General features: G+C 44.2%; 1 protein-coding gene across 2 annotated transcripts in view; it reads right to left on the bottom strand.

Moving 5' to 3' along the window:
* The window catches only part of cntln (centlein, centrosomal protein), an 84,437-nt gene that overhangs the window by 35,897 nt on the left and 24,745 nt on the right, over positions 1-23,795 (bottom strand). For both annotated transcript variants that reach the window (XM_041933209.1, XM_041933208.1), the window contains exons 11-16: positions 20,338-20,457; positions 17,329-17,450; positions 13,689-13,805; positions 5,615-5,715; positions 2,214-2,311; positions 709-1,238 (exon numbers count right to left, since the gene is read on the bottom strand). In XM_041933209.1, the coding sequence (XP_041789143.1) occupies positions 709-1,238; positions 2,214-2,311; positions 5,615-5,715; positions 13,689-13,805; positions 17,329-17,450; positions 20,338-20,457 (1,088 nt within the window). The remainder of the gene's footprint in view (positions 1-708; positions 1,239-2,213; positions 2,312-5,614; positions 5,716-13,688; positions 13,806-17,328; positions 17,451-20,337; positions 20,458-23,795) is intronic.

The raw sequence follows: 23,795 nt of genomic DNA, 5'->3' as shown, positions 1-23,795 counted from the left end.
ATGATGGGACAGGAGGAAATAAGAGAAGCACACACACATTTGTGAACTGACATGCCACAAGATAACCAACATGACTATACACAGGGTGGGGTTAGCTTCCGTGCATGTATGGTTGTGCGTGTGTGTGTGTGTGTGTGTGTGCGGGTGAAGGAGGTGAGTGGGGGGGCTTGGTACTTGCAGGGGGATCCTTAGCGCTGTCAAGGGGGGGTTAGTGAATATGCAAAGGACCAGTAAATTAAATCAAACTGCCAAACTGTCAATTTCGGGGTAGCGTGACTAGTGCATGAAAATGGCATCACTGGAAGGTATCAAGGCTGTGGCGGCCCCCTTATCCCTGGGCTTTTCTGGCATCGGTTCAACTTTGTGTGGAGAGGTGGCTAATTTTGCATGCAAATTTCAGTCAATAAGCTCCAAGCAAGGCGTCCCAGGATATTTCACAGGATCTGACAGTAGTTTCCCCCTCCTCTCTCCTTCTCTCTATCATTCTTGCTCGCATTCTTCTTTTGGCTCCTGAATACCAACTAGACAGACGATGAAATTCAATCACCCATTTGCTTACGCTTTGCATATGCACGCTGTCCCCTCGATGCTGCGTGGGCCCCCCCCCGCAATTCAGCCAGCCCACCCTCGCCACTCACACCACCTAAAAATAATGAGGCAGGCAGGCAGTGAGAGTAAGTGCATCTGTGTGTGCGTGTGTATCATTACCTATCGACGCTCATGTCCTCCCACTCGTCCTTAGTGGGACTGGGGCTGCGGCCTTGCCAGCTGATGGCTTGATTGGGGCTGACTGTTCGGTGGCTGCGCTGGCGTAGTGGACCTCTGAGTCTGGTTGTTTTGAATTTGACCTTGCTGCTAATGTTGTTAGCAATCCCGCCTGCCCGCGCTGGTCCTGCTGCACGGTTCTTATAGAAGTCCCTGGCTGCTCTGAGGATCCCTAGCTCCTGTCTCAGCTTTAGCAACTGATGATGAAGCTTGGTAGCCTCCTTCTGAGAGGCAGCCAGCCGGGCTTCTAGAGCCATGATATCGCCGCGATGCCGCTCCCCCTGGGCGAGGGCCCGCGCCTGGGCTGCCTCTTCACGGACTGCTTCCTGGGTTCGCAGATGATCCAGGGAGGCTTTGAGTCTGCAGCAGTTGTGGGCCAAGTCTTCCTTGGCCTCAAGTAGCTGCTCTTTCTCTTCCCTCAACCTCTCCGTCTCCTCCTCCAGGGACATCATCCTCCGCTCCAGCTGTTCAATCTGAAGGAATCAGAGATATGGGGCCTCAGTGGTACAACATAGTCAGTGTTTTTCCCCTTGCATATCTGTTGTTTTTACCATAAAAACTTCTAAACACACTGCTGCTGCAATGTTGGTGAAAACAACAACAATCCAAGCCTGAGTTCGCTCTGCTGTTGCTCTACAGTTACATCTACATCTACATGATATCAGTGACAATTAGCATGAGAAAGGCCAGTTCCTGATTTGACCTGTGTGTGGTAGCATGCGCACAGCAGTTTCTCCCTCTAGACATTTTCTCAAGGGTCTATGTGCCAATGCATATATGCTGCGTGTATGGCTGAACCAATGAGGGAAGCAGCACCCCACCCCACTCCCCAGCCTGGCAAGGCTACGGACATCTGACTGGCACTCCCTTACCCTGATCACCCCTAACTAGGCAGCAACCAGGAGCACTTAGTCTATTTGTTAGATCTTTGGTGGAGACTGTTTAAGAGAACAGTGGATGCCTGCTGGGTTTGTGCCTCCAGGCAATTTTTCCCTTGTATTTGGTTCTCAGTCTGCCCGCTGGTGAAGCCTGGTACCTTTCAAACAAAATTAGATGGCTATATCCAGTCTTGATAATTCACTGCCATGACGGCAGAAGGGGGGGCAACATATAAACTCATGCAAGCAGGGGAGTTAAAAACATGTGTGCATTAACATGTGCAACCTACTGATAAGAATTTAGCTTTAATTATCTCCTGTTTTCTGGGATAACATAGTAAAACTTTCTCTACTCCACCTCTATAGTTACTTTGCTTATTTGTAGAAGTTTATTGATCTGTGATAAAAACAAACTTCTTCCTAGCTGACACCTGTCTTGGAAATGACTACATGGCCAAAGAGTGAGAACATTTGAGCAAACTCAAACTGGCATTGTGTGTAGTTATGGCTCTTCCAGGTTCCTTTCATTGGCAATGACAAAGAACATTTAGTGACGGCATAGCGCTGTACCTTTTTAAACGACTGTTCCATTCGCTCTGAAGAAACAGAAAGCTTTCTCGGAGTGCTGCTTTTGACCTGCCGCTCCTCTACCACTTTGTGAAGCAATTCTGCAAAGGGGAACAATGTTATTGTGACACGATGTGTCAAACTCAGGCTGCTCAATCAATAGAAAGATAAAAAAGAGGGTACATTAAATCAATTAGCATTACTAAGGTCTCATTTCCATTTCCAGTCGCTTTTTTTCTTCTTTTGTCAATCAAATCAAAGGAACACAGAATCACTGATGCTGTTTTCATAGGGACGGCACATTTTCACTGCTAAAATCCACCTCCAGTTCCTAAAATCTTAGCAAACAGCCTGTTTTCTTCCCGATTAACAGAAAGTTGTTTTATTTAGTAGTCCACATGGAAATAGGAAAACAGTGTTCAAAAGCACACACTGGCACATACTATGTGCAACCTCTCTCCAGGGATCTTAAACAAACGAAGAGAAGTGCTTGAATCCCTTGTGAGCACACAGCCCCAGGCTGCACTGCTTTGTAGTCCACTATGTTTCCCCGATGGACAACTAATCTCCGCAGACTAACATGCTGCTTTATTCTGAGCACTTCAATAGTGGCCTTGGAAAATGTGATTTAGGCTTTATGATAACAACAGAATGCATGCAGGAGTCAAAGTGCTCGGGGATTTGATGCACACATATTCATGTGCGCATACACAATGCAACAAGCCTCAGTGTCACTGCTTGACATACAGCATGCACCTGCAGAAGGAGCAATATCTTCTCTGCTCACCTAGATGCAAAGGACAACACAAAACAATATAAAACTTTCTGCCTTTCATTCCCTCCCGTTAAACATTCATGGCAGGACGACCAAAATAATTTGTACAACGAGGGTGAAAACATTAAATATTCAGGATCTTGACTTTTCAGGTCAGTTGATCTTTTGGAGATTGAGTGGAAAAAGAAGCCATAGATGGAGAAAGTGAGAAGAGAGAGGGTTATGTTGTGAGGATCTGCTGCTCCCTTGCTTTGCATTTGACGCTTGGCCCAGGGAAGTTTGTTACTTTGAATTAGCCAGCTCTTTTGTCTTCCCAGCATGTCACATTCAATCAGACAGAGCACCAAATAGGACAAGAGGGCTGCTGGGTTCGTTGGATACATAACCAGGTTGGGAGACAATTATCCAGCTCCAGTGCTGGTGGCTTGGGAGTTGGCACCTCAGCACTACCTTGATAAGAAGACGTGGTGGCTCCCTAGTCACTCGCTGTTGGAGGAGGTCCTGGCACTGCGGCATATATTAACGTCCCTCCCACGTCTCCTCATGGGCTGCAGCACAAAGGCCCCGTTCCTTTCATCTGCTGCCTTTGGTTAGTGTGATCCTGGCGTGAGCGCTTCAACCCTCCATCCCTTTGTTCGGGTCACAGAGGTTCTTCAGGAGCAAATGTTGTGGCCACTCGCACTTTTTTTCTTAATAATGTTGAGTTTACTTGCTGTTGACTCTAAACATGCTGGTTGTTGTCCAGATGTAAATATTCCAAATATTGCCAAAGTGTCACAGCCTTACTTAAGTAAAAAATAATGAAAACTGGCATTTACTGACTCACACAGTTTATCTTCCATGCAATATACAATTTATTTATTTATTTTAACAACTTTATAAACCTAAAATAGAACGAAAATAGGCGGTGCCTCCATGACCTAGTCTTTGTCTTTTCCTTCAATAACATAATGTGAAATATCATTTAAACGTACAGTGCAAGATTTCAGAAGATCTGTTGGCAGAATACGGCAGAAATGGAATAGAAATATTTGTGAATATGTTTTGATTAGTGCATAATCCCGTGAAAATAAGAACTGTTTTGCATTTCATTACATTACAATGAGCTCTTCATATCTACAGAGGGAGTAGGACCTCTTCCAAGGGGTCTGCCTTGTTGTACCGCCATGTTTCTACAGTAGCCCCAGAGCGGCTCTAAAGAGAGCTTTTCATGTTTTAACAGCCATTTTAGCCGGGGTTGAGGCGAGGGGTATTCAGCTGGTTGCAATCTGCAACCTAATCTAATCTAATCTGGCTGCCACTAAATCCTAAACACTGGACCTTTAAGTGAGTTTTGTATGTATAAAACCATTATTTTAGTAAAATATCGAACAGTGAGGAAAAAAAAGTTTACATCAAAAAGTGCTTCATGTCCTTTGAAATAAAATATATCAGGTATTCACTTATGCATCTGTGTTTTTCCAGTGTAGCAGGTGTGTTCCTACTCAGTAACATCGGTTAATGCGATCAAGTTGGTTATTGTGATAATACATTTAAAACTGTGATGATGTAACAACTATCAACTACCATCCTGCCCCCTCACAGTAACTCCACATCATTTCATGCATGATTTTTAAAGACTGGTATGGTACCAAGAGTGCATGTTTTATACAGAGAGAACACAACTTTAACATTAGTGGCACTACAACATAAACGCCAGTACTGCAGAACACACTGTGTAAAGCTACTCTCAAGGTCTTTGTGTCAGTTTCAGGAGCATTAAACTCCCGCTCTGAACATTTTTGTGAGACTAGTCATCTACAACACTGCTCTGAATGAGTTTTACCTGATAGAAAGTGAAACATGATCACACAGAAGAGAAGAGAGCAGATACTGGGGCAACATTTATATTTAGTGATTATTAGTGTCTGAGAAGATGTAAAACTAAGTATGTCCTTTTGAAGGAGATTACTTCGTAGTATTCCTGACAAGACTGTCAATAGGAGAGGATCCACTATTTTAATTAGTGGCATCCTTTAAATCACATACGTGCATCTCCACCAGACACCATCATTGGTTGTGAAGAAAATTAAAGTGATCTAGGACAGATTTGTTATTGAACTAGTTAATTAAAGCCAGCGGTTGCGGTGGTCAGCGTCTGACAAAAGCTTGCAGACTTGATTGAAAGCGATGTGCATTTTAACATTGGGAATGATATATGCAGACAAGATGAGCACTACTTGATCTCCCAATCAATTTGCAGGGAGTTGATCAAGTCTTAATTGAGTTGTCTTATTAATTCCACTGGGAGCTGTCTTATTAATTCTGCTCACTAACGCACGTGGCCCAGAGGTGAGAGGATAGCTTAAAGGTGCTGTCATGTTAAACAGGCTTACTTTTCCACCATTACAGGTGATGCTTCCAGTGTTTTTACTGTGGCAACATCCTTGGCAAACATTGTAGAGAGCAACACCGTAAAATTAATGCAGGAATAAATTCAATTTAAGCAAAATATTTCCAGATCAACAGAAAAGAAACAGTGAAAAAAGAAATGGAAAAGACAAAAATGACTTTAAAGAATCATTTTTAGGTGGTTATTTTTAAGTTGCCATAAAGCTTTTGCAATACAAAGGGAAAAACAAGGGCTCACCTTGGTGTTCACTGGCAAGACACAGGTGGAGCTCCTTCACCGTGGCCCGGTCCATAGCAGCCTGGACCCGCAGCATGTCCAGCTCCTCCTCCAGACCAGCTCTGCAGTCACACACGGTAAACTTTTCACATCTCTGACGTCAAATCTATCCTTCCTCAAACATGAATGGAATAACAAAAATAAAGAGAAAACCACGACCAACACGAGCTTTGTACAGTATAATGAGTATCTTTTTAAATCTCCACAAATATCTCTCTAGATTCCACTGTGGACTCAATTATTGTAGAAACTTTTATCACACATTTTAACTTGAATTTCATGCACTGGCTTTCTCTTCCCAACAGAAAAGACGACATGGTGAAAAAAATCACCTAATTAAAATGCTTTTTAATTCATCTGGAAATCAAAGTGACAAGCAACATGAAACACCAAGGTAGGAAAGTACAGTGTGTGTGCATCTGTGTGAGTGTGTGTGTGTGTAACAGACAAACAGACTGGAAAGTGTGCACAATTACCTCTCTGCAATTAGCTTGATTCCTGCTAAAGGCTAATTATGTGGAGCCATGCTCAAGACGTTGCACTTTCAAGTTATTATTAGGACCCCAACTGAAGTCTACTGAGGATACACACAAGCCCACTGAGACAACCACACCTGAAACACACACCTAATTTCCCTCCCCTCTGCTCCACAGAGTCAGAGGGAAACACTAGAAACAAGCTGCTGCTACTGTAGTGGCATTCTTCCCTCAGTTAACCTCATTACAACAGTAGGTCTTCCTTCTGGTTGACTTCTTAAGGCGTGCAGCGAGTGCAGTATGCGTGATACACTCTGAAGTGTTTGAGGACTAACAGGGCATTTGTGGCTACGGCGAACTATGATGAGCATAATGGCAATTAACTCAAACTAGACACCTGTTTCAACTAATCTAATTTTGCTAGATCAACCAAGAGATTTTTCCATACATATGCCAAGAAAATGACTTGGGAAAAGTTATCGCCATAGCGCAGGGAAAGAAAGTAATTAGCTTTTTAGCCCACACAGTCCAGTAGAGGCCTGGTCTAATGGCTGACCGCAGCTTAAATAAGTACACAAATGACTTTCCCTGAGGGGGGTGAGGAAGCAGATGGATATGTGTCGCTCCTCTATAGATTTTCCTCCATAAATGAACTCAAGTCGATGAGGCACCAGCACTGCCTTATGTGTCCAGGATGTTAATGGAACAAATGGGCTGAAATATGCAGTATGTGGAGGAAGCCTGTTCCATCTCATGTTTCTCTTTTATGCCTTTTCGGATGCTGACGGTATTGATGCTAAACCAAAGTTCATATGCAAAGCATTCAATTTTGTTGAAGGATAAGCATACTTTCTTGGATGGAGAGGGGATTAGATTGCAGATGGAGTTCATTGGCCAGAGGCCTCCAGTTTCACATCACAACATTGTAGAGATGGAAGACTATTGCGTCCTTATTCAGTAACGCTCAGCTGTTACAGTGTGTGCTGCAGTCTGTCATAGACGGGGAATTAGAGGAGCTAGGAATGTTACAAGAGCAATGACACAAATTCAGTCATTCATCCTCAATATTCACCAAGGTAATTTGGTGAAAGTAAAATTAACAAGTTCAATCATTGTGTTGTGTATTTTGGTATTCTGCTCAAAGTCATTGTCACAGCATTTCCTTTAGTTTTGTTCAGGTACGTGATGTGAATCCCAATGTTGCAGACTTTTGCTTTATGTCAAAACATCACATTTGGAATTATAGTGTCTGTCAACACTTTTGGCTCATTTGGTCAATGATGGAAAATTCTCATTTAATTACACCACTGAATACAACCACATCTGTGCAACCTTTTTCTCTTTTCATGACACATTAAAACAAACTACACTTCATTTTCAACTGCAAAAAAATGTCTCCTTGAAAGGTGTTTGCTTCAATCTCCCCTTACAGTCTTCACTCCTCACACTTGGCTTCCTTGTGTGAGTAAATTGTTTGATAAACAGATGCTTGCTATTTTTAGCCTATTGGTGTCCTCATGATGGGAACAGAGTATCTCTGACTATTGTAAACGGTGTTCAGGCGACACTGTAAGGCTGCTGTAGCACTGAGCTAAATCCCAGCCTCAAGGAGCTGTGTTTTAGATCTGCATCAGGTTATAGCCTCCACCTGAAAAACATTTTCCCTACATTAGACTACCTCCATTAACCTGAAATTAATCTGAAATGAAACCACGTTTTCCTGTCATACCCATGTAGGAAATCTCTACAGCTATATCTCCTATAGAGTATTCCACATCAAAAATCTGGATGATAATTCAAATGAAGCTAGCCGGACAATTTTCAATTCCCTCTCAACTTACCTGCTTTACCTAAGGTAGAATAACTCTCAGCTGGCATAAAAGCAAATGAAGTTTCTTGGCAGAAGCCAAACTAAAGGCAACAGACAGGTGTTATGTTTGGTAATGATGTGGTCTGCAATGTAAGTCTGTGTCTCACGTCGCTCTTTTGGCCCATTTTTGAAAACATTTTCTCTCTCGTGCAGCGCTAGAACTTCAGCCCTGAGCTATCCACTCCATGTCATTTGATCTCGTCTCTACTTGCGTTGCACCTAACACAGCTTAGAGCACAAACTGCCAGCCTCCATCCACAAGGGTGTACAACACAACATCATCTGCAGCCATTGTTGCTTTCACATGCCAGGCGCCTCTTGGTTTCTTGCTCGGCACGTAAAAATACACAGGAAGAACAGGGAATTGGGTGAGAAAGCGAAAACACCTCTGGCATTTTTATCGCTAGGGGAAAGAATCTTGTTTTTGGGGGGTGTGGTGGGGATTCCCCTATGGTTAAGCTTAGGCTAGAGGGCTGTGCATTCATGGAGGGAGTTTGGGTGGATAAGCCACTGCTGTCAGCAGAAATGGTAACTGATGGAGTTTCCATGGCTCAGTGCTGTACTTCACCAGCAGGCGAAGCAGCGGCAGCAGCAACAGAGACAGAGTCTCCAGCCACAGGCCACTGATATGAGAGGTAAGTGGGGATTCATGCAATAACCACTGGTGGAAACAACTTAAGACATCCACAATATTCCCTGTTTAAGAGGCTTGTTGATGCCGCTAGGTATCCTAATGTGCAATAAAACAATACCATCATTTTGTATTTATTAAACAGGAAGAAAAAGACATTTGTATAAGAAAACACCACTTCCGAAGTCCATGACTATTTGAATATGAAAAGAAACACTGTAGGCACATTACATTCTCTACTGTATGTGTTAATTTTATCTCTAAGGTTTGGTTCTTTGAATTAACTACATTCTTTATGCTCTAATTTTATCTTATTATAAGGCTACTGTAGCTAAAACTTAATGGTGCATTGAAGCTTGCATCATAATTAATAACTAAGTATAAACCAAGTTTTTTTTTTAACAAAATAATTAATTTACCCAATAATTAATGAAGGAAAAACCTTAGTTGTCTGATTTAAAAACATGCATAAAACATGCTGTTTGTGTGTGTGTGTGCGTTTGTGCGAGCAAATGTGTCCCTCCTCCAACTAAGCCTTGGTCCGGGGGGCAAAAGACACTCATTACTTCTAATACCTTTTAGCAAATCAAGATGAAACGAAAAGAAATAGAGAAATGTGAGGAACACCAGGGTAAACTTTATTAAACTTAATTAGAGTCAACGTCGCTTACTGGGGAGGTTCACGTCCATAATGGTCACTCTCTACACAGGAGCTTACGCTGCTGCTGCAGCGCAAATGATCTCAAAGGCTTTTTCCCCAGTAATCGCTAGCTAATTTATGCTTTGATGTCGTCTGAGTATAGCATCTTCAGTCTGAGAGTGCGCTGCATGTGTTTATTCTGTTTATTGGGCCTAAATAATCCCTGCCTCTTTTAGCAACAGACCTTTAACAACAATTAACAAGCACGGACATGGAGTGCTGCAGACAGATGCATAATGAGGCAGATAGTATGATCCCACTGCGAATCTTCTAGCCCACCCTGTCCATAGCTGCTTTCCAGCCCTTTACTATAACCAGAAGGAAATCTCAATCAAAAACCATCCTTGGTGTCGACTAGTTTGTCTGTGCAGCGTGCATCTGAGAGTTATTTTAAACCGGTTAAACGTTGAGAAATGGGTCTTCATTTCAGATTCTGTCAGCGCATAATAATCGCACGATTCCATAAAGGAGAGGTTATTTTAGAGAGTTGAACTCATGAGATGGATAGCATCAATTCATGAAGGGACAAATTCAACATGACTGCACCATTTCTAATCCACACGAATTTCTGAGTCTGACACATAAACTGAATTCCTGTCAACAGCTTTTTAAGTGACAGAAAAGAAAGAACGTTTCCAGTACATTGATTATTTTTCACACCAAATTTCATGACACAATGTCCAATTTCTTCATTTACTTTGGTTTTAACAACAGGTAAACAGTACAAGGCAGGAACTACAGCACGGTTGTGGAAGCCCTGGGGTGTGGCTGTAATGACCCCTCTGCCACAAGCCCAGTTTGGCATGCCCTGTTCCAAACTGGCCGTTGTGGATTTCCTCATTCTAAGCTACTTCTTATCTCCACAACAGTTTCTCTCACTCTGTAAACATTTACAGCGAACCTGCAGCTAATATTTAACGTGATGTGATAAATACAAGCAGCTACACACTGTATGGTTTAAGTATTAATACACATGGATTTTCAAAGTTTACATGCACATTGCTGTATAGTGTAGTGTAAACTGTATGAGTTTCTAATTTGTGAGATCTCTATATGGCATTCAGCAATATACAATTTACAGTGATGCTGATAGGTCTATGCCACCAACCACAATGTATTTTACTGAGAAATCCTCCTTTTTGAAACCAACTGAAATAGAGGCTGGTAGAGAGTTGAGGTGACAAAATCCAAAATCTGTAAAGTTTGCAAGGAAACACAGTTTGGTGAATCAAGACATGTCGACATATGACATCTTTCATCTTGTGTTTTTAGGGTGATGTGTTTCTGCGGATGTGTGAGGAATCGTTAATATGTCATATTGCTTAAACAGAGTTTGCCGTAATATTTTACCTCCAGAGAGTGCAGGGAGCACTCAATATTTTTATTGATTTGTCACCACCACAGAAACACTATGTTACTGCTACAGTGTGATAAGGCTGTCTGACATTTACTGACTGTAGTTAAGTTATTGGTTTGATTAAGTGCTTACAGTCTAATAATGTGTGTTTGTATTGATAACTGACGGTAATTATCGGTAGTTTCTGCACTGGTTGCCCTTGCGTGCGTGTTCTTAAACTACTTTTTTCCTGGACCCGATGTGCTACACAGGCTTATTAATGACTCCTGATCAAACTTGAACGCTCAGCATTCTCGTTGCCCTTTTTTTTAGCTTCCTTTTTATGAATAACAGTAACATTCATTCAGCCAGAAACAGAAACAGAATAAGAAACAGAAATAATCTGACCTCCTCTGTCTGTCAGCTGCTGTGTGTAAGTGTAAAAAAGTGTTTGAAGTCATTTTTTGTGACTGCTCCTGTGATCTCAGACTCACATGCTTATGCATGGGTGTTAAAAATTGTTCAAATTATTCTTGATAACCCTCAGCCCATTTATAGGCTTTATTTGATCATTTAAATATAACAATAACAATTAACAGAATGAGTTTTTCACATGTTAAAAAAATCAATCAGACAGCATTTTGTGCAAAAGTCAAACATTCAGGTTCCAGTTTTAATAAACTCAGTGCAATAATCACACACTGACTTGGATACTATTTGTCTTCATAATATGTAATTATCACTTATTGCACCATTGGTTTTGGCCACAATGCCCCAATATTTGTATTCATCAAAGGCCAAAGTGGCTTTGACCTAAAAATGACCTGATTCCAGGGGCACATAAACATTGGTGCAATACATACATGTTTGTCTGGAGTCATGTAAAAAGCTGGCAAAGAATGAACTTTCTCTTTGCTCACAGCATCCTCAGTAAATCGGCTGAAGGAGCAGACAAACAGGCCCGTTTCACCTTCTTGCTCAACCTCTAATTCAAGTGCAGAGATTAGAGGGGGGGCGTGGGCTTTATAACGTCCTCTTAACACTGTAGGGACCCACTGTGCAGGAGTTATCCCAGCAATATTCATTCTGGGAAATGGTCATTTGGGCCTCAAGACAGTGTTTTACAAGTGCTCTTTTTGGAGGAGGTGGTAGGGAGCATCTGTGCACAATATCATGACAATGAGGAAGAGTGAATGAGAAACAAATGGAGAGTTTTAAAAGAGACGCTCCTCTAAAGGCCGCCACTAAGCATTTAAAGCTTTATAAGGGGCCTTCATTTGGCCCTAACTATTTCAGCTGCCAGGAGTTAATTAGCCATTAGTGGTTAATTTCTAACACTTATCTAGCATAACCTTCACAAGCACAATCACTATAATACGGTCAATGGAACAACAAGCTGCAACTGCTTGCCCCAAGAGCTTCCTGGCACTTATGCTTCCACAAACTCTTGTTGTTGAAGCACAATGAAGCACACACGCTTGCCTTCTCTGTTGTCTCTCCACAGAAATTTGCATTGCAGGAGAGGAAAGCTGTTTTGGTTAAACTGGCTTCAATTCATAATCCCAACAACCCTATCCGTTCACTCCTTCTCACAACTGGTACGGAAGAACGTGAGAAATGGAATAAACATGGGCAGTGTGCTTCTGCTCAGTTTAACACGCCGAGCTATGTGTGTGTGCCGATGTGCGCCCTGGAACCGAGAGTTTTTCTAAAGCACAAGTTTAAAGACCCCGGCCAAGTTTACTTTGCACCAGCCACCCGGGTAAGGAGGGGCCCTGGGGGCAGGAATGGAGGAGATGAGGTGGAGCTGGTCAGGGGCACATGAAGGGGATCAACACTAACCCCGGAGGACAGGCCGGTTACACAGCTAGGAAAAGAGGCCAGCCGCTCTCCATCCCTCCCCTTGCAGGTCAGTTCCAAGGACCCTGCGTGTTCACTGCAGCCCCCCTACCCCACCCCCGACCATCCAGAGCTCCGTTCTGCTCAGCTCTAGTCGTGGCCGGGCAGGCAGGCAGGCGGATGGACATCCCTTAACAGGCAGCATCGGCGGCACTAGGGCTGCTAGCCTGTAATTAGCTCAGACAGCTCAGGCTTGGAGAGAGGCAGCCGGGCTATATCATAATGAGCTCAGCTGGGATTAGGAGGACAGGGCAGGGGGGTGAGCAGAGGGAAAAGCGGTAGACGGGGTGGGGGGCAAGTACCAGAATTCTGGCCTCAGCCTACTGCAGCATCACAGTGGGCCGGAGGGAGGCAACTGGGAAGACGAGTAGGAAGAGGGGAAGAGAAGGGTACAGATTCACAGGATAGAGGAGGGAAGAGGTGAGGAGAGGTGAAGGCTGGGGGAGATAGGAGAGAGGAAGACTGTGGCTTTAGGCCAAGCTTTGTGTAGCATCATAGAGTTATAGTGGTACAGTTACAGGGGCTCCTCAAGATCAAACAAGACAATGGCTGCGCTACACCCAGAGACAGAAAGAGAGAGAGAAGGAAAAAACTAAGCAACAAAGAAAGAAATTAAATGAAAAATACCCCTTGCAGAACAGTCACCAAACTCTAGGTCAACAACATCAGCAAATAACACTACTACGGCTTACAGACTGTACGTAGTTTAAGTATCTTATTGACACTCACTTAATAACACTAGCAACAGGACAAAAGTTTGGCATAAATGATCCATTAAACATGCAATTATTTCACAAAGACCCAGCCAGGGATTCTGATAATGTGATTTTACTTCCTGCACTTTTATGTGCGAATTTCTGGGCAGCCAATTTTACAAATGAGCATCGAGTCTAATGATCTTGCTTTGGCCCCCGCTGGCTGGTAATGATGTGGAGGGCTAGGTGGATGCTGTGAAGCTGGGAAGGGCACACTCAAATGTTAACACCCACAAACAAGAGGGGACAGTGGGAGTGTGTGCCAGTATGTGTGCACACATGTGAGAGAGAGGAGTTTTAAACAGTGCACACTCCGTGCTGGTACTATCTATGTCTCGACCAGACAACTTTGACAGCAGGTGACTTACTTTTCAATGGAGAGCTTCCTGGTGAGGTTTTTCAAGTAGGCCAGTTCATTCCACACCGCATCACTGTTCTCTTGTCTCAGCTGCCACGGTTCTGCATGCTTCGTCCTTCCACTTGGCCTGGACACAATATACAAGACAAAAGCACAAATGTAGAGGCACGCAGAATTGAAGAGATAGCCTCACTTATGACACACGGAAAGCAAACATACTAACAAGGGAAATGTTTGGTACTGTACGCTACCTTGCTGCCTCTGGCCAATTCACATGGGGTAACAAGGCCCCTTAGTCTCACTCTGTTTTTGTTATTCAGCCATCTTTAGCAGTATTCAAATGAGCAGCCTTGACTTTGACATTTCAGTGGCAAATCATGTACACACGTATGCATGTTTGCTAGAGCCCAGGGCACCGCCCGTGCGGCAGGGTGGTGGACCATTCCCTGTGTGCCATGCAAATGTAAATAATGGCAAAAACACACTCGCAAACGAGGTCATTCAAATGTCTACACCTCACTTATGAATACTTAATGACACTTTGTGCTCAGTGGCTGCCCCCTCCATTGAACTTCCCCTTCAACTCACACACAGACACACACACACACACACACACTGTCCCTGCTGTTCCCAACTGCATCCCTGCACACACCCAACTCATCAATCAGTCTTAGCCCAACACATTCGATTCCAATTAGCCGTTAATTTGCAAACTAAAATGGCTTTTAGTGAGAAATCTAGATTGCAAAAGTAGCAGATGAGAAGAGAATACCGTTTTCATCACACGCACATACACCGACACACATACTGCCGTTCCTCATTTTTACTCAGTGAGGTAGAGGTGTGGAAATGGATTGTGAGGGTCACTGCTATTGCGGAGGGCTCCTTTTTCCGTGGTCATTATTGGCAATGTAGACACAGCCACGCTACGCTAATACTAGTTAAACCCTGGTGCCTGGGAGTTGGAGGCTACTGAGGAACGGCAAATGTTTTCATTTAATACTGCTAATGCCCCTGTGAGCAATTTGGAGCTCTTGAACTTATTCGCAGTGTATGTGTGTGTGAGCGTATATGTGTGCTATCTGTGGGCTTGGGTTAGTTTCCCAGAGTGCAAAGCTACTTAACGGATAATCTCACTGTATAGTCACACAGATTGATACACTTTTACTCATTCTGCTGCGAGCACAGAGCAAATTCAGCCAAAGCGATCTTAACACTGCCTGGAGCTGTAAAAGTGCATGATATTTTACCCACAGCTCTGTTTGAATTGTCTCTGTGTGAGTTTTAGGTATGTAGTGTATCAACTGCATTCCTTATGAAAGGTGTATGAAGCTTTATTAAGTCACGGTAAAGCTTTATACATTTTAATTTGTTTACAGTGGGCCTAAAAGCTGTTGAACATGGAGCCATGAGAGAGCTATCTTCTTCAGGCCTCAGTGCTTCCTCCCCTATGGCATCCTAGTTTCCATTATTAAGCAGGAGGAAATAGAGAGAACTTTTCCACGCCGCTGCGGCTAATTGCTCTGATTCAGGGGGAATCTGTTTATGGGCGCAACTTTGATCAGAGTACGGATGCTTTAATAACCTTTAATTTTATTTGCTCACCCCCATCATCCCCAGTCTGATTAAAAAACTTTTTCCCTTCTCTAATATAAAGAAGAAGTTGGCTTTTTTCTGCAGCTCCTTCATGCCATTTTAGGAAAATATGGTGGTAATGGTGAATGGCAGGGTGGTTTCACTGGGACTGGCCAACTGCTCACCACCTGCATGCTGATGAGCCAGTGGACCCTTCGTCTGCCTTGTGATTGGCTGGGAGTTCCGTTCTGGGCGGGACTGGCTATCACACACACTGATGACGTCACTCAGCAGCTTGCCCTACAGCTACCAATTGTCAAATACGATACCTTATTCTGCTGATTAGAAGTGAAGATTGATATGAGGGAAAATAAAATCTGGAAGGTATAGAAAAATGACGGTAGAGTCTATCACTAACATAGTTTATTTGGTGCATACTGTGTTTATAAAGTGCAGTATTTGTAATACAGGCATCTGTGTGTGTGTGTGTGTGTATGTGTGTGGCAGGTAAGGAAGGAGACACATCACAGTCTTATCTTTTGGTCCTGCACACAAAAGGGGAACAAAAACGACCCCCCGCATCTTTCCAAAAAGGCAACAACACAGCATGGAAGCTACAGGGAAATCCCTAACAAGCTCGAAATGCAATGAGACTCAACGCCTATCCCCACTGACTTGTTAGGGCCCTGATTTCCAAGCACTAATGGGAGTATTTAAGTCATTTTCTATTGTCTCTCATTCAAGCTGGCATTACCCCAGTGGGTTTAGGCAGCTATTTAAGGATGGGGCTTAATGCCAAATGAATGCCAGGATCATAACATTGAGTGACTGGCTGGTGCCATGGAGGGCTCTGACTGAAAAGGGCAAAGCTGCCTATTGCATCAATTTTATGTCAAATCAGTCATGAAATACAGATCAACTGACACTGACACTACAGTCTTATTATCATGGACTTCTTAGCTCTTTACTCCGAACCACGGGCCCGTTTGTCTTCTTACACAAACAGACACGTTGTCTTCTCATAAAATCAAGGTCTATTATTTCACCAAAGGGAACATTTCTTTGAGAACCTACTTAAATGTACAGCAGCAGCACAACTGGTGTTGACTCTGAGAGTTTTCTCCCTCTACATCTCTCTGTCTTTGTTCCCACTGTCTCAGACACATGCTGTTGAGCCACGCTGAGCTGACATGAGCTGAGTCGAGCTGAGCACCGAACACGTTCTCTCTCCCCGACTCCACTTTCACACGGGCTCACATTGCACCGCTGTTTTCTTTAATTAACCCAGAGAGAAAACAGCTGACGGGGTCAACACTTTGCTCCCGTGCGGCCACCAAACATATGCACCTTTAGTTACATTTTAAAATGGACTCAGTGACGCTGTTGGAGAGAAGAAACAGAGACGGAAAAAGTGGGAAAAGGCTGGGTGAGACAATGGAGAGAACGAGACCCTTATATTAATGATATTTCCCATCACATTTTCCACTTTGTGTAAAAATCCTGTGGTTTCTGCTGAAGATAACAGGTCGAAGCAGGAAATGGCCCTCCCCCGTCTTCCTCCCTCCACAGGCCTTCTCAAACACCTTGCACCCCCCAGGACCAGACACCTCCAGCCTCTGGCTCTCACATCCTAATGAACACTGAGGGAGAAGACGCGCAGAAGCGCACACACACTTGGCACAAAACGGCCCAAATTGACTGGGCTTAAAACCTCTGAGCTTTTCAAAAGCAAAGGAAGGAATTTCTCCCACTTTCCCAGATCCAGCACTCAGGTCTTGTCAGACAACATGTGGAGAGCGATGAGGCCCTAAGACTATTTGTGAGTGGTTTCAGAGGGTTGTAGCATTTCACAAGGGTTTTTAACATAAGGCAAGGTGTGTTATGTGCTTTGAAACATCTCTTACTGACTGCTGCTGGGAGGAACTGGAAGATATCTAAGTTACTGTGTCTGTGTATGCACAGAGCCTCCATGTATTATGAATGCAATCCTGTGCATTGTGTGAGTGTGCAACAATTATTTGGTGCCATTCTTCTCCAATGCGTTCTGTACCAAGAGTTTGTTACAGCATACTCACAAGCCATTGGACTTCTCCATCTCTTTCAGCTGCTCTCTGACTGTCTTGTAGCTGCTCTGAATCACACAGAGGCGTTCACGGCGTTTATCATGAGCTCTTCTCAGCTCCTCATTCTCCTCCATCTGCAAAGCACAGTGACAAGATTTTATTTTTTATTTTTTCCAAAAAGTGATGCATGTCAAATGAAACATAACTTAATTGAAAAAGGGGTGTCGGCTTCTTATTTATTTTTTTTATTTAACCAGGTAAAAGACCCATTGAGATCATGATCTCTTTTACAAGGGGGACCTGTGTGTGTGTCTGTGGTACCATTGACTCGTCATGTGGTACAGCAGTGTGGCAGGGAAGTTGAGAAAAGCCCCTCGCCGTCTACATATTTAAAGTGGTCTGCAGCTGAAACACCTTTGCCTGACAGAAACCAGCAGGTTCAGAGTCTTTTCTCTTTTCACCTTCCTCCCTGACAAGTGCTCTCGCTGGGCAACTGAGACATCATTAAAGAACCGCATCTACATGACGAGTCAATGGCACCACGGACACACACACAGAATACCAACACCAGCACACTCTCTTTAACCAGCAAAGAGAGTCACTCACAGGAGTTACCAAGTGATGACCAGCACGTGTTGTGTTGGTGGGGGCTGCAGCGCTGGGTTTGTTGCCGACACCGTTGTTGACAGCTATTAAAACACAGCAAGATTGGGCTCCAGCTTTAAAGAAGGAGTAAGAGAAGACAATATATAGATTTTTCTTGTCAGGGGCACCCCTCCTCCCCATCACGCTGACCTTAACAGCGAGGGCGAGGAAGAAAACACTTTCAACAGGCAGGACAAACAGAGGTGGAAAGAGAGCAAAGGAAGAGAGAGAGAGGCAGCTGATGAAAAGAGACGAAAGAGAGAGAACAGAGAAACTAGAAAGAGAAAGTGAAAGGAAGAGTGCAGGACAGGTTTCTGCTTGAGTGGCCAAGGCTAGGGAGAGTTGTCGAGCGCTTTCTGAAGGGAAGGAGCTTGTTTACTGCTGATATGACACGGCTGCCCTGCAGAGAGGGAAATGCGAGCCCTCAGCCCTGTTATTATTAACAAGGACAAAGAGAACAGAGAGAGCACACAAACATGCGCCAGACACACAACGGGTGTGTGCGCACACACACACACACACACACGTACACACACACACGATGCACGTTCACACTGCCAATGTGACAAGTATGGATTTTCCCTAGTGCGGATTATTCACAGAGGACATCTGCAAGACATCCTCGGACCCCTCAAGCTGCCCCCAACCTCTCAAAAACAAGGCTCTAATGAAAGGGGCCAGACCGGGGCAGTGTTAACTGGTGGAACTAGGAGCTGGGGGAGGACACAGAAGAGTTGAGGCTGAGTGATGGAGGAGGGGGCAGGATGGAGCAAGTGGCAGGGCATTAGCCACATCATGGCTTCCCAGGCTCCTTATAGAGCTTCCCCTGGGCAGCCCAGCTCTGGTCATCAGGCCACAGACCCTTGCCCACCGATCAATATAACCCCCTTACTCAGCCAGCATACACATCTGTGGACGTTCTCAAGCTGAAAAATAATTACACAGCACCAGCTACTGTTTACTTGAAAGTGTGCAGAAGAAAAAAGAGGCCATTATTATGAGAATTGTTTGTTTGTCTGCTGCTGTTAGCTGCTAAGGTCAACATGTCAATGGTACAGGCTGGCGTACCCAATTTGAAAGGCATTCTATTGGAAAGAACTGGATAGGATCAACTGGAGAACAAAGAACTGAATACAGTGAAGTAAGTAGTAGTAAGACACTGGAGGTGAGGTCTCGACCATAGCTGATGGAGGGCATGTTGCTCAGTGGCAAATGCAGGCACTAAATTAATGCTCTGAAGTAATGCCCTTATTAACATGGTCACAGCTTTGAGTTGCCAATCACAGTCTGTCTGTGCATACCTTTGGTAAATGCCCCTCAAATGGCAGACACGTAAATGGCACCATTAACTAAGACAGTCATGCGTGTCCTCTGAATCTACATCGAGCACTACCGTCTGACTAGGTGTCTGCCAGTGATGTAATTCAGACACTTCAGATCTGACAAGAAAATGATGCCTAATGTGTTCCTGGGATTGTGTTGAAAGGGAGATGACCTCTGCATAATCACTCACTCACTGGTCAGCCTGAGAGATGGAAAGAATAAGGAAAAGCACTGAGGAGGACAGCTATAGGGGGAAGTCCAAACAAAATACAGACAATGGGAGTGGAAAATATACTCTGCTGACATAAAATAAAAGAGAGAAAGACAGATTTTCAGACCTTAAAAAGCCGTAGGGTAGAGGTAAAAATTAAGTGTGTTTTACTTGCAGTAAATTTGAGCGAGAGGGAAAAAAAGACGTGGGAATGAAGAATAGTGGAAGGAAGACGTCATAGAGCATCCGAAGGTTAAAAGACCAATAAAGATGATTCGTTTAAGGAAAAAAAAAATAACCCTGCTGCATCCACTTTCACCAGAGCAGCTCCTCTCCTGCTGCTTCACTGCCTACGCACGCTCTGTTAGTGTGCACGTATGTATGTGTACGTGTGTGTGAAATACACTGTAAGAGAAGGTCATGGAGGAGGCAGTCGCGGCACTAGTGCAATTGAACCCTTTGGAGGCTGTGACTCTTACAGTGCTGCAGACAACGCAGCAGCTGATAGCAGCAATCATATGTGTGATAGTGGCCAGAGCAACAAGCAGCTCCATTAGGCCTGTCTGGTGCCCCAATCGATCAGCGGGACACCACCAACCCTATTCAGCAAACAATACCTTTAAGTAGTTCAAAGTCACTGACAGTCAGCAGTCACACACATATAGGGGAAAAGACTGAGACAGAATATTAAGACAGAAAAGGCAAAGGGGGTGATATAGACAGCAGAAAATAAAGGTAGACAACATACAGTTAGGCATGAAGAAGAGTTGGGGGAAACAGATGAATGTAGATGAGAGAAAATGAAAGGATATTATGTGTATTCATGTAAGTTAGCCAGCTACCTTCAACTGCAACATCTCCTCAAGGTCTTGAATCCTCCGTTCTGCTCCTCTTCCCCTCCCACTTCCCGATTCCACACTGCTGGCTGGGGACAGAGACCTGGACCGCTGCACAGGTGCACCCTGGGACAGGTAAGCAAAGAAGTACTGGGGTGAGAACTTGAGCACACTTCACTTACACGCACAGGCACAAACCCATCCAACAATTAACATCTGCAGAAACACTGAGTGAATGCCAATAATGGAATTATCCATGTTCACTCCACTCCCCTCTCACCTTAAGTAAAACATGCACATTGTCTTCTTCAGTACACACATATGCACACACAAACGAACATGGTATCGGAGGAATAAAGCAAGCTGGAGCAGCAGTCCACAGAAGCTGAAGGGAGGAGGTTCAGTTTTGTGTGTATGTGTGTGTGCATGTGCGTGTTTGGAAGCGGGAGTTGCAAGCTGAGAGCGGCAAAGGTTTCTCCCTGCGACTGGCTAATGAGTATGTTCATTTCCATTTACATTGTTTCTTTGACAATAATGATGTCCCATTAGGGGAGACTAAAGGGGCTATAGATTCCAGAATGTGCTGGGCTTCATTACAAGAGGTGGGCAGGGAGGCCGCTCTAATTGCTCTACTAGGGGCCTCCAGGTTACACTTGATAGGACAACTGGAAGAGCCGCCGATTAGGAGGGGGGGGCCGTTTGCCAGCCAGCCTTTTCTGTAGAAATAAATAAAGAAGTGGAGAAGTGCTGGGGCCGCACTGTAGAAAAGCAGTGGGAACAATATGCTAGTGGAATATGAATATGAGAGGATATGAGGCCCCCTGCGGTGCCAGGCAGGGCTGACCAGATGGCAGGCTAAAATATGCAATGTGACTAAACATACAACAGTCCTTGGGCTGGAAAGGATGAGGAGTACGGCAGGAGGAGGTGGTGGTGGTGGTGGAGTGCAGAGGTTTATTATAGGACGATGGGTCAATAAGCCCCCTCTCTTAATAAGTGTGTTTTGACGGCTAATACAAGCTTTGTTGTCCATTAAAGTTATCAAACTTTAGGTTTCTGCCCTGGTTGATTTGGTGACACCTGTGGGTAATGGTAGAAACAGCAACGCATTTTTATAATAGAGATCGAAGTGTTTAATTCAAAGTGATACATCTATCAACCACTGGGGGCAGCAAACATCTCTTCAGTGCCTACTCAGTAGAGCAACTCATATACAGTGTTTATTTACAGTGCAGCCAAACAAACTATGTGCTGTGACGATTCAGTTAGAAAAGTTGTTTAAGACTAAAAAGTCTGGTGCACCACGTCTACGAATCATTTTCTGTGAAGACCCCGAGTGTGGCCTCGCAACTTGAATCCTGCATGTGAGAGGAGAACTCCACCAGGAAAAAATCAAACTACAAAGGCAATCAGAGAAGGCAAATACTTAACATTTAACAACAACGAAAAATACTGGCCAAAATTTGATATTACGAAAATATTAAAGATTCAAATGATATCTGATACGATGATATTAAGTACACATTCACGTCACTTGTCTAGTGACAACATGTTTATTCTCATTTTATCACAACAGCATGCATATTTGTAAAATCATCTGCCTGTGACAGAAATATTTCAGTATGTTAGTGTTATTGGGAATGTGCCTTTGGGCTACATTTGACTCTTGTGACCTGGTGTGCCCGGTTCTGCTACCATGCCTGCATGGGTGCCAACCATGTGTTCTAACTCAGCCTTAATGACTCTATGCAACTAATTAGCAGATTGATCTGCATATTCCTGATGAGTGGCAGGCCAACTGGCTTAGCCTGTATGTGCATGTGGGAAACAGCGAGGCCAAAAGGGGAATCCAAATCGCTAAAAGACTAAAACTCAAAAGTAAAGATGACCAACTGCAAGAAGCATGACTCATTAAGGGTGAATACTAAATAGGTTTTCAGGTAAAATGTACAATATGGAATATTGACCCATTAGTATTCCTCTGTCTGTGAGAAGAAGAGGAGATAAACTATTGTGTATTTTGTCTACCAGCAGCGCAGAGGAAGATGACATGGTGACACTGACAAATGACTGAGATTTGCTGCAGGTGTTCTCTCTGGTCCAGTTGGACGTCTGTCTGCCGCAGGTTCAGAAGACACATGAATGCCCTCTGTTTGTGTGGGAAGCTCTATGTTGTGACATTGTTGTTAATGTTCCACAAGGCAGGCCTGAAAGATAAAAGACAGAGCACGAGGCAAAGAAAGATGAGGCCGCTGTCTACCTCAGCTCGGCAGCTGGTTGGCGGCCATGATCTGACCTGTGCATCGCACCCTGTAATGGCTCTGTACACATGAGAGTGCAATGCAGATGGAGGGGAGGAGGGAAATGAGGAGAGAGGCCCGTATCTAAACAGAGTCTGTATGCAAGCGAGAGCAAAACTCTTATTCACTGAGGGGTCAGTGTCACTGGCTGTAAAGCAAAGAAGAAACATTTCATCGACTGCCTCCCTCCGTCTTTCACCTCTCCTCCACCCTCTCTCTCCATCTCCCAGAGAGAGGGGTCACTGTCATCAATGGGCTTCTTTATGATTGCTGCAGCGTGTCATGTGTGCATCTGGAGCTCTCAAAGCCGAACTTGTTCAGGGTCCCGGGTAACTGGGAATGCTGTGCGTATGCGCATAGGATGAGACACCGTCATAGACAGGGAGATGTATGTTGACTGTAAACACAAGGGTGCACAAATAAACACAAAGCAAATGTACACCATCACTCACAAAGAATCTGCTAAAAGAAGCACAAAGATTCAAAAGACCAAGATTCACGACCAAACAGCTGACTAATATAAAAGCAGGTAACCTGAGAATTGGAAGTTGCAGGTAAACAACGTGGTGTGGTGCTCCTATTAGAAATCCAGCTCAGAAACACAATGCCCGAGTGAAAGTGCCGCTGTGCAAACTTATATTTGGTTACCAGGGTAACCCCAGTTCTCTGAGAGCTGAATGAGGCATCTCACTATGGGAAGTGTCCCAGATCTTCACTGCCAGTGATTTCCAGGCCAGAGTAGCCCTTGACAAGAACTCTGTGCCGAGCAGGTTGATCTCAGTAATGCTGCAACATCTTCATACATGCCAGGACAGTGGTGGGTGGCTGTCTGGGGGTCACCGAACCAGGAAGCAGATTTTTTCTGCCATATAAATCCCCTTTCCCCTTTGTCATCTTGCAACATGGGCCAGGTGCTGCCCAACATGGGATATAGGGCAGGGCTGAGCTGGGCTATGACACCTGAAAAGGCATCCCCATCACCTTCATAGTTCTCATTGCTGAGGAGGTCCATGTTAACGTCTTCCACCATGTTCCCACAGCAAGCACTAGCTGAAGCTGGCTAATCTCTGGCCTTTACTGAGGTGTTGGAAAGTCAGGAATGGCTTTTGAGGGCACTGACACTCACAAGCGATGGTCCACAATTCTAACCAGCATAGCGCTGCA

This window comes from Chelmon rostratus, chromosome 3 (genome assembly GCF_017976325.1).
Source record: "Chelmon rostratus isolate fCheRos1 chromosome 3, fCheRos1.pri, whole genome shotgun sequence".
Lineage (NCBI taxonomy): Eukaryota > Metazoa > Chordata > Actinopteri > Chaetodontiformes > Chaetodontidae > Chelmon > Chelmon rostratus.
The sequence above is the reverse complement of the archived record's forward strand: the minus strand, read 5'-3'. Positions and strand labels throughout refer to the sequence as shown.